The 10656-nt window shown below is 49.7% G+C and overlaps 1 protein-coding gene across 2 annotated transcripts; it reads left to right on the plus strand.

The window, feature by feature from the left end:
* The first annotated feature begins 1047 nt into the window (after positions 1 to 1047).
* On the plus strand, positions 1048 to 10477 carry Ap2m1 (adaptor-related protein complex 2, mu 1 subunit). 2 transcript variants are annotated; one of them, NM_009679.3, is made up of 12 exons: positions 1048 to 1169; positions 3186 to 3302; positions 4876 to 5141; positions 5901 to 5983; positions 6376 to 6381; positions 6543 to 6678; positions 6778 to 6919; positions 7315 to 7434; positions 7524 to 7659; positions 7765 to 7862; positions 8207 to 8318; positions 8879 to 10477. In NM_009679.3, exons 2-12 carry the CDS (start codon positions 3229 to 3231, stop codon positions 9011 to 9013), a joined length of 1308 nt encoding a protein of 435 aa, NP_033809.1. In that variant the 5' UTR covers positions 1048 to 1169; positions 3186 to 3228; the 3' UTR covers positions 9014 to 10477. The 2 variants fall into 2 exon arrangements, with proteins under 2 accessions (NP_033809.1, NP_001289899.1); NM_001302970.1 differs by lacking the exon at positions 6376 to 6381.
* Positions 10478 to 10656: the final 179 nt, after the last annotated feature.

The following is a 10656-nucleotide window of genomic DNA, read 5'->3' on the forward strand; positions in this document are numbered from 1 at the left end:
CCTGGAACTTGATCTGTAGACCAGGCTGACCTTGAACTCAGAGTGCTGCCTGCCTCTACCCCCCCCCCCCCCCCCGCCCCAGTGCTGAGATTAAAAGCATGTGCCACCACTGCACAGTTGAGAAATGGGATTTTTTTTTTTTTCGAGACAGGGTTTTTCTGTAGCCCTGGCTGTCCTGGAACTCACTTTGTAGACCAGGCTGGCCTCGAAGTCAGAAATTCTCCTGCCTCTGCCTCCCAAGTGCTGGGATTAAAGGAGAAATGGGATTTTAAAATCCCATGCCCAACTAAACTGGAGTAGAGGGCAAAAGGGGTCTCTTATGTAGCCTGGGCTGTCTTGAAACTCTCTATTTAGACCAGGATGGCCTCAAACTCACAGAGATGCTCTTGCCTCTGCCTCCAGAACTCTGGAATTAACGGCATACGTCACCATCACACCACAGTCACAGATTTAGCTGAGGAAAACATTAACGTTTAGCTGTCTTCCTTCCCAGCTTTTCTGTTTGGATAATTATCCCTGAGAAAGGGATCAGTCCAATCCTAGAATATATATAAAATACATACAAATAAATTTTATATATATATATAAAAACACACACACACACGTTTGGGAGAATCAAACGTGGTGTTTAAAAAAAAAAAAAAACAGTAAATTCAGCAGTAACAAGCTTATGCCAAGTTGTGTTTGTAAAGTAGCCAGTCTTCGAAATCTGGAGACAATAAAAGACTATAGTAATTCAAAATTTACAATTGGTTTCGACAAATAGCTTTGGTCTCTTAAAGCTACCCCACTTAACTAGGAACAGGAAGGGTCGCAGAGACTACACTTCCCGTGATTCTCAGTGAAGCAAACAATGGTTGGAGTGTATCACGACACGTGTTGCTTGCAAGGCGCACTAAAGCTGACGTCTTCTCTGTCTTGAAGGCTGTCGGTAGTTGTAGTTTTGTTGAGCCTAGGGCGCTCAGATGTGTCAGCTTGAAAGCTGCGGGGACTGACGGGACTTGTAGTCGCCGCTGGAGGCGAGCGCGCAGGCGCAGCTGCGATCGGGGCGGGGTGGGGCGGGAGCACTGCAGTGAAAGCCGAGGCAGCAGACAGGCGAGCTGGGGGCGGGCGGACATCTTGGGATCCGAGAGTGGCCAGGCCGGCCTTGTGGGGGCTGCTGACTCCAGGTGAGCTGGGAGGCTTGACTTAGAGGTCCTTATCAGGCGACGAGGGTGCTGTGGTAGCCTGCCTTGCCCTGCACGGTGCTGGGTGGAAAACTGCCCGCACCGGGGAGTGGCCTCAGCCTTCAGACCCGGGAGGGAGTAGACAACCGGGCGGGGGTGCCTTGGGCGCGATTGCAGCAAGGGCGGGGAGCAACGCCTTCCAGTGACCCGCCAGGCGTCTCCGGGAAGAGACTAGGGCTGGAATCCTAGAGCGGGAGACGCCGCGCGGCGCCCCATCCCTAGAATCCTGACAACCGCTCAACCCCGGGGTTTCCTATTTCCCCATCCCCCAGGACATTGACATCCCCTGGTGCCACTCCCTTGGACAGTGACAGGTCTCTCTCGAACACTGAGAGATTCCATCCTCCTGGTTTACCCCCACGGCTCTTGTACCTCAGACCTGTGACAGCCCCCGCATCCCGTGGTGACATCTCCCGGGCCTAGATGTCTTCTCCTCCCTCAGCTGAGAAAAACTCCACCAGCCCCCTATGCTTCACTAACAGAAGAGTAGGCCCTGTCTCTCAGCTTTCTCTTTTTCTTGTCTATCTCTTTTCGCTGTTTTTCGCTCCTCCCAAGCTCCTATGACCTTTGCCATAGGAGACCTTTAGGGACTCCCACAGCTGTATTTGGTGCTTTGGGGTCATCCTGGTCTTTTGCTAGCAATTCCAGCTAACCCTTTCCTTAACTAAATATTGCATTTTCGTCCAGGACACACACACACCGCCCCCCCCCCCGAGGTCACACACACCATCCCCCACCCGAGGTTGATACCTGTGGACTTGGTCCTTTGCTCAGCGCTCAACCTCCATTTTGCATTTTCTTTCTCACCTTCTTTGGACTTGTCACTGGGCTTCAAGGGTTAACTTTTCAGTTTCAAAAAGTCTGTTAAACTAACCTCAGTGAAATTAATATCTGGACTAATCCAGAAATCTAGAACCAGATTAACCCCGTTACTCAAATATTCTACCTTAATTTTGACCAAAATAATTTGGGCAGTCGAGGCATTCTGTTATCCCTGCCCATTGCTTGGTAAACACCAGGCCAGAAGTGACTGACTTGGCAGATTTGGAGACACAATTTAGATGGCAGGATTAATGCTACTACATACAGACCTAATTTTTGTCACACTTAGAAATTTTGAAAAGACAGTAACCAGAAATAACTGTAAAAGGGGCTCAGCATTGAAGAGTTCTTACTGCTTTTCCAGAAAACCTGAGTTCAGGTCCCGGCACATGTCATTTGGCTCAGTACCACCCTAACTCAGGCTTGAGGGGTGGAGGGCAGTGTTCAGTCTAACACCTAGCTTCCACACATACAGCACACTGGCATGTACCTGTGTGTCGGTAAAAATGAAATCTTTTAAAGAACTTATTAAGCGGGCCTCTGTTCCTTTGTCTGCTTATCTCTCTGCCTGGGAAAGATGTGCCTGCTTCAGCCACCTTCCTGGCTCTGTGTTAGAGCCTAAGGGCCTCTTCCCTCCCAGCCCCACCTCACCCTGCACACCCTTTCCTGGAATGTGTAGACTTCTAGAGGGTCATGCTCCGTTGCCTTCTTGGAAGGGTAATGCTTGCTCTAAAGGTTATGCCTGGTGGCAGGCCCAGGCTCAAGCCAACTAGAGTAATCCCTCCCGCCACGCCATTCCTGCATCTGCAGGCAGGCCTTCTCTGTGACTCACTGGAAGCAGCAGGAGTGAGAGTGCACAGTAGGGGGCTGAGCTCGGCCTTGTGGTTACTTTCCTCAGCCCTCAGAAAAGGCTGGATAAAAATGGCCTAAATCCCCGGGCCTCACACTCTTAAAGTGCTGTCCCCTATCCAGTGTGGAAAAACAGGAACTGGAGCCTCGGGAGGGCTGCGGAGGACTTGGGAGTCACTTGCTAGAGGACTGAGTCAGGAAACAAGGCGGGCCTGTACAGCCCCATTGGCGTGGACGGGTTCTAAAGATTTCCCCTTTCCCTAATCCCCCCTCCCCTTTCCTACCTAGGTCTGTTCTCAGAGCAATGGGTCACAGAGACTGAGCTGCCACCATGATCGGAGGCTTATTCATCTATAATCACAAGGGGGAGGTGCTTATCTCCCGGGTCTACAGAGATGACATCGGGTAAGTCCCTTGACTGAGCATGCTGTGTTTCAACCTCCCTGTTGCCTCAGCCTGAGCATGCAATATAGCCTGGTTCCCATTGGGCACTGGCCTAGCTGCTAGGCTCCAGGCCTCGGAATGACACCTCCACCCCCTAGGGTTAGGAATCCCTGCCCTTCCTGCTCCCTGTGTCTTTGGGGTAGGTCTGGTGGCTGAAGACCAGGTGCTTTTGCCTGGTCTTCCTTTTAGAAGGGAGCACTCTCTCCAGTGGGTGTAGTTAGTGTGTGTGTGTGGAGATACTAATCCATCTAAATCTTGCTTTCAAATCCTTCTCATATTGAGAGCCTTCCCTAGATCCCCTTAAAACCTCTCTGTAGTCTGCTGACTCAGCTGTTTTCAGTTCTCCTGGGCCCTCCCTGGTTGTGAACCGGCTTACTGTGCTCTGCGGGTCATGCTGCCTTTGTAGCTCATCTGGGTGGAGCTGGACAGCTCCTAAGACCTCCTAAAGTCTCACTTCTCACTCTGCCTCACACTCTGGCTGCTTGCTAAGAGATCCTCCACTGTCTAGCCTGAGGCTAGGCTCTTCTGTTTCTTCCTGCCTTGGTTTTCTTTCTCAAAAGAGCTTGAGATAAATAGTCTCAGAATAGACCTATGGTAGCTCTCCTACCTTCTTGCCTCCCTGGCTAATGGGCTAGCTTGGTGTGGCTGTATCCATTTTTTGGTGGTAAAGCTAACCTAGACTTAGTTTGTGGCAGTGCCTAGCCTAAGTGAACCTGGCTGGTTCCACTCCTTCCTGCTACTCCCAGCCTGGATGGTCCTGGTTTATGCCACAGCTGGGCCACATGGCACCCTGCATGCCTTAGCGTGCTCTCTACCTGTTGCCTGTCTTGTCTGCTTCTCCCTCATGGTATGTGCTGCCCACCTTGGTGTGTTGTGTGTCGTCTAACCCTCTCTCTCCTTGCTGTCAATCTCCTCCTTGCTGACGTCATTTCTCTCATCCCATCTCATTGGCTGATGTAGCAATAGGTAAGCAGCCTGTGAAGCTGCCGCTCAGGTACAGGGGGTCCTGCCCCCCCAAATTGTTTTCCTTCATCATTTTTCATCCCCTTCAGAAGTCAGACCTTAGAAAAGAAGTGGGTGGCACAGTCTATAGCCCCTCTCACCCTTTAGAGTAGACTCTTCCAAGGTCATACTAGTTTTATTCAACTCCCTGAAGAGTTAGCTTTCCCCACTGATGGACCCAACAGAGATCTCTTTCTCTGCAGGCCTGGAACTTCCTGGAAAGCTAGAGTGGGGACAGCTGGGGTGTATCTGGGAAAGCAAGTCAGGCCCAGGAGTCAGTTTATTAACACTACAGGCACTCTTCCCGTTATTATCATTTGAGTTCCCCTTTAGGTAGCAAGCCAGTGCAGAACCTTCTCCCAGGACCCTGCAGGTGGTATAAGAAGGGAGCCCTAGTGGTTTAGGCCTTGACTTATGAATATATGTCAGATTTCAGTGGTGTGGAGGGTGGGGCAGCCAGCATCTGTAGGTGATCCTCAGGGGGTGAGGTCTGCCTAAATACTGAATTGCCTCTTTGCATCTTTTCCCTTAGGAGGAATGCTGTGGATGCCTTTCGGGTCAATGTCATTCATGCACGGCAGCAGGTGCGCAGCCCTGTCACAAACATCGCTCGCACCAGCTTCTTCCATGTTAAGCGGTCCAACATCTGGCTGGCCGCAGTCACCAAGCAGAATGTCAATGCTGCCATGGTCTTCGAATTCCTCTACAAGATGTGTGATGTAATGGCTGCTTACTTTGGCAAAATCAGCGAGGAGAACATCAAGAACAATTTTGTGCTCATATACGAGCTGCTGGATGGTGAGACATTGGAGGATTAAATGCCACTGTGGGGAGGGGCCTAACTGAGAGGGTCTTGTTTTAGAGTAGAATATGAAAATAGGCCAGCACGAAGTTTTAGTCTTTGCTGGGGCTAGGAACCTGACTGTGGGGTTTGGTGGCCAAGCCACCTGTATTAGCCTAAAATCTTCACAAACTGAACTCAACTCTTATCTCAACACTCCCTCAGAGCCTGGAGAAGAGGAAGTCCTGTAGGTCCCTTGGTTGTCCTCTTTCCTCTTGTAGTATCTGTGACGACTTCCCTTTCACCACCATCTGTTTTCTGGAGAAAAGGAGGGCTCAGGGTTTTTTTAATCCTCTTACCCACTCACTGACCATGTGACTCTTTCATGATTTTTCTTTTTTACATTTGAAGAAAAAAGTTGTATTTTCGTATGAAGAACAAATCCTAAGCTGAGTGCTCTAAGCTAGAAGACTTGGCTGTAGGTGATTCTGTACAGCACCAGGACCTGTTCTATGTTCTAGGCAGGGATATCCGGGCCAGAGGAGGGACTGGAAGGAAGGAATCTTTTGTTTTCTCCAGAAACTAGTAATTCCCTTCTTTTTTTGTTTTTTTGTTTTGTGTTATTGAAACAGGGTTTCTCTGTGTAGCCTTGCTGTACTAGAACGGGCTCTGTAGACCAGGCTGGCCTTGAACTCGGCCACCTGCCTCTGCCTCCTGATTTCTAGGATTAAAGGCATATACCTCACTGCCAGGCTGTAATTCCCTTCTTTTTACAGAGATTCTGGACTTTGGCTACCCACAGAACTCAGAGACAGGTGCACTGAAAACCTTCATCACCCAGCAGGGTATCAAGAGTCAGGTACTTGAGTTAATTGTATAGCACACAGGGTGGACCCCAAACTCCTTTCCTTCCTATTGATCCCTGGCCTTGTTCTAGCTGACTCATGAGCTTGCCCTTGACAGGAAGTGCTGGCCTCAGCCCTCCTACCATGACTGCAGGCCTTTTTTGCTCTGGGTAGCTAGCTCTCCTACCCCAGAAGCTGCCAACTCAGCATCTCTATTACCAGGAATACAGCTCAGTTGGTTTCTTCTACACGGGGGACAGGGGTGTGTCTGCTCTTCAGGCCTTGTGTTCCTCAGAAAAGCACGTGGGCTCTCCTCTCAGACTTGAGCCTTATCGCTTTCTCCCTTTGTTTGCTTACCATGCTGCTTCCTGTTGTGTTGGCCCCTTGCTGGCTCTGCGGCTTCTAGCATCAGGTAAGTTGTTCCCTCACTTCTCCCACTGCAGCTTCACTCTGTTCTGCAGATCCTGCCCTGTAAGGGTTGTGAGGAAGGAGGGAGAGTGACGTGATACAGTGGGCAGAGGGTAATGGGACGGGGAAAGGGATGAGGTCATTGGCCACCTTTATCCCATATAGACGAAGGAAGAACAGTCCCAGATCACCAGCCAGGTGACCGGGCAGATTGGCTGGCGGCGAGAAGGCATCAAGTATCGCCGGAATGAACTCTTCCTAGATGTTCTGGAGAGTGTGAACCTGCTTATGTCCCCACAGGGTAAGTGTCTTCTCATGATGAGACCGGGGATTGGGGGTGGGTAGGTCCTGGCCTGTCGGCGTGGCTCAGCTGCTCCCTGTTTCTCTGTTCTGTCACCAGGGCAGGTGCTGAGTGCCCATGTGTCAGGCCGGGTGGTGATGAAGAGTTACCTGAGTGGCATGCCTGAGTGCAAGTTTGGAATGAATGACAAGATTGTCATAGAAAAGCAGGGCAAAGGCACAGCTGATGAAACAAGCAAGAGGTACCGGTGTCTGGGAGCTCAAGGGACACAAGGATGAGCAAGCCTTTGAGAATCCAGTGAGGCCTAGTGAACCCAGATTCCCTTTGGAGTTCATTTCTGGAATTGTTAACTGTCTTTCCAAGTCATCCTTGGCCAGTTAGTCTTGTGATTGACGATAAGGCATGGAGGGACTGTCTTTGTCCTTGGAGAGCACGCTTTTTTTGTTTGATCCCCAGCAACAAAGTTCTCAGGTGATAAGGAACCCAGAGGCTCTCCCACACCTCAAACTGCAGGGCAGGGATTTCCAAGTCAGAAAGCTGTGTTCTGGAAGCTTCCCATAATCTGTGTGGCTAGCCTGCTCTGGCATGGTCTGTTAATCTGACATGTACCTATTTGAGCTCTGCTTCCGTTTACAGTGGTAAGCAGTCGATCGCCATTGATGACTGCACCTTCCACCAGTGTGTGCGACTCAGCAAGTTTGACTCTGAGCGGAGCATCAGCTTCATCCCTCCCGACGGAGAGTTTGAACTCATGAGGTGCCATGGGGGTGTGGAGGAGGCAGGGGGTGCATCTGGAAGAGAGTAGGGCTGGCCCTGTGCTATCACATGTGTTCTCTCCTCCAAAGATACCGTACTACCAAGGACATCATCCTTCCTTTCCGGGTGATCCCATTGGTGCGGGAGGTGGGGCGCACCAAACTGGAGGTCAAGGTGGTCATCAAGTCCAACTTCAAGCCCTCACTTCTGGCCCAGAAGATTGAGGTGAGGACTGGAGACTTGGAGAGTGAAACACCTATCTCGGGGAAGAAAAGGCAGATAGATGATCCAGGTCTCCCCAGAGCTCACTGACGGGTGTGTCACTCCTAGGTGAGGATCCCGACTCCATTGAACACAAGCGGGGTACAGGTGATCTGCATGAAGGGGAAGGCCAAGTACAAGGCCAGCGAGAACGCCATTGTATGGAAGTGAGTCTTCAGGAGGCCACAGGCAGGCTCAAGGCGTCATAGTGTACCTTCCGGTTAAGTTTGACCTGTCCTCTGTGTGGGTTATAGGGTGAGAAAAGAGTGCATGCTTGTCCAGGAGCCTGTGTGTGTGTGTGTGTGTTTGTGTGTGTGTGTGTGTGTGTGTGTGTGTGCTCCATCTCTCATGCACTTGAGGAGCACGTGTGTCTAGTTTTCAAGATATTCCCGTTGGCCCTTGTCGACTTGTGTCTAAAGCGTACAGTCTGGGTGAGGGAGAAACTGCAGCTCCGGGTACTGAAGGAGTAACTACTGCAGCCTCCTGCTGCCCATTCCCTCTGTGTTCCTAGGATCAAGCGCATGGCAGGCATGAAGGAATCCCAGATCAGCGCAGAGATTGAGCTCCTGCCCACCAACGATAAGAAGAAATGGGCTCGGCCCCCCATTTCCATGAACTTTGAGGTAGGCAGAGGAGGGGTATAGCGCAATGGCTGGGTGTGATGGGAGACTCTCTGATCATTTTGATTAGACTCTACTTCTTAGGAATAAGAGAACTGGGCCTAGGTTGGGAAATGTCTTGAATTGATAGACCCATCCCCTTTTAATAGAAATTGGTGTTTAAACTGACCAAAAGCTTTTGACTATTTGATTTGTCACAAAATAGTTTTTGAGAAACATTTGCTTTGTGTGAATAAGACACATCATTTTCTCCACTTTATTTTCAAGTCCACAGCATTGGCAGGGATAAGTATGTTCAGTGGTAGTTCTCTGGGATAAGTAGTTCAGAGATAGTGCTCTGGCAACCTAAGGATTAGAGCAATAGTTTTATCCTCACAACTGGGCTCAGCTTCAGATGTGTCCTGATTCCTAGTAACTCTCTTCACGTGGTAGTCTCCTAGTGAATTCCCTCCACACCAGTCATTCAAGAACACCTGTGGTAGATAGGGTGGGTGAACCATGGAATTTGCCAGAGTACTGTGATAGAAGGGCCATATTCCTAACTGGAGCTGTCCTCTGCTCAGGTGCCATTCGCGCCTTCTGGCCTCAAGGTGCGCTACTTGAAGGTATTCGAACCGAAGCTGAACTACAGCGACCATGATGTCATCAAATGGGTGCGATACATTGGCCGCAGTGGCATTTATGAAACCCGCTGCTAGCTGCCTAGTTGCAGCTGGCCCACCTCCCTACCCACCCTTCCCACAGGTCCAAGTACCCCTAGTGACCACTCACCAGTGTCGTTCCTCCGTCCTGCTCTGCTGCCTTTCCTTTCCAATAGCCCCTGAGTATAAGTCTGAACCAGCCACACCACAGTGGAACTGGTCAGGTAGTGCCTGGCTTCCTGGGAGGGTGGTTTTTGAGGCTTCTCTTCCGTCTGTCTGTCCTGGCTTAGCGCCAGGCCCTGAGTTTTGTGACCAAAGCCAGGTGCTCTCCTCTTCTCTCTACCCCTGTGGCCACACCTCTGCAGTGGGAAGGTTGACTACCCCTCACCTCAGAGCTTCCCCAAAGGCCAGTAACAGATCCCCAGTCTTTAGTCCCCACTCTGCTTTGGGATAGTATGAGCTTCGTTTTGTACACGTGTGACTTTGTCCAGTTACAAACCCAATAAACAATAGAGTGGAGTTGCTGGCTAAATGTTAATGGGGCCCGCAGAGGGTCTGACGGGACTATTATTACTCCATGCAGTTCTGGCTGTCCTGGAACCTGTGTGTAGGCTCAGGAGATCTACTTCCTGAGTGCTGAGATTAAAGTGTACACCACCATGCCAGACTTTGTTTTGTTTGGGTCTTGCTGCTTGTAGCTCTGGCTGACCTAGAAATCACTATGTAGACCAGACTGCCCGTAAATTTTAGGTGATCCCTGTGCCTCTGCTTCTCAAGTGCTGATACTGCAGATATGTGCTTTGAGATGGGTTTCATTGTGTGAGCTGAGGTGGCTGGACTCAGGGTCCTCCCGCCTCCATCTCTCAAGTGCAGTGTTGTAAGTGTGCAGGTTTCCCAGTTAGTACAAAGAGGCAAGATTTGTATTAGTTTTGTTTTGTTTTGTTTTTTTAAGGATTTATATCAGTACACTGTAGCTGTTTTCAGACACACCAAAAGAGGGCATCAGATCCCTTTAGAGGTGGTTGTGAGCCACTATGTGGCTGCTGGAAAATGAACTCAGGACCTCTGGAAGAACAGTCAGTGCTCTTTAACTGCTGAGCCATCTCTCCAAGATCTTGTATTAGTTCTTGCAGGAAAGATATTTTCCCCATGCATCTTATCAAACCCTGGCAAAAACCTCCATTCTTCCAGAGTTCCTAAGGGGATTGATTGTCCCAAAGATCTTGTATGTTAGAATAAATAAAGAATAGGGTTGCCCTCACCAGTTGGACCTTATGAGGTTTCAGCTTTTTTAAACAAACAAACAAAAACTAGAGTAAATTTAAAGCATAAGAATATAGCTAATCGAGGCTGGAGAGATGGCTCAGTGGTTAAGAGCACTGACTGCTCTTCCAGAGGTCCTGAGTTCAATTCCCAGCACCCACATGGTGGCTCACAACCATCTGCAATGTGATCTGACGCCCTCTTCTGGAGTGTCTGAAGACAGCTATGGTGTACTCATATACATAAAACAAATAAATCTTAAAAAAAAAAAAAAAGAATATAGCTAATCCCCATGTCCTGTCACCAGCTTCAACATCAGTCAATTCATGGCCAACGCTAGTATGTGTTAACGCAAAGGACTCAATGTGATTGCATCGGGATCCAGCCATGATGTCAGATCCCCTGCATCTGGGATTATAGGCAACTCATAGTTACCT

Source organism: Mus musculus, chromosome 16 (assembly GCF_000001635.26).
Source record: "Mus musculus strain C57BL/6J chromosome 16, GRCm38.p6 C57BL/6J".
Taxonomy (NCBI): Eukaryota; Metazoa; Chordata; class Mammalia; order Rodentia; family Muridae; genus Mus; species Mus musculus.

Excerpts from the sequence above, each read along its gene's own strand:
- Ap2m1 (NM_009679.3), top strand. The coding sequence starts at position 3,229 with ATGATCGGAGGCTTATTCATCTATAATCACAAGGGGGAGGTGCTTATC. Across the intron at positions 5,142-5,900 it reads CATATACGAGCTGCTGGATG|AGATTCTGGACTTTGGCTAC; the intron begins GTGAGACATTGG and ends TTCTTTTTACAG. Across the intron at positions 7,863-8,206 it reads GAGAACGCCATTGTATGGAA|GATCAAGCGCATGGCAGGCA; the intron begins GTGAGTCTTCAG and ends CTGTGTTCCTAG.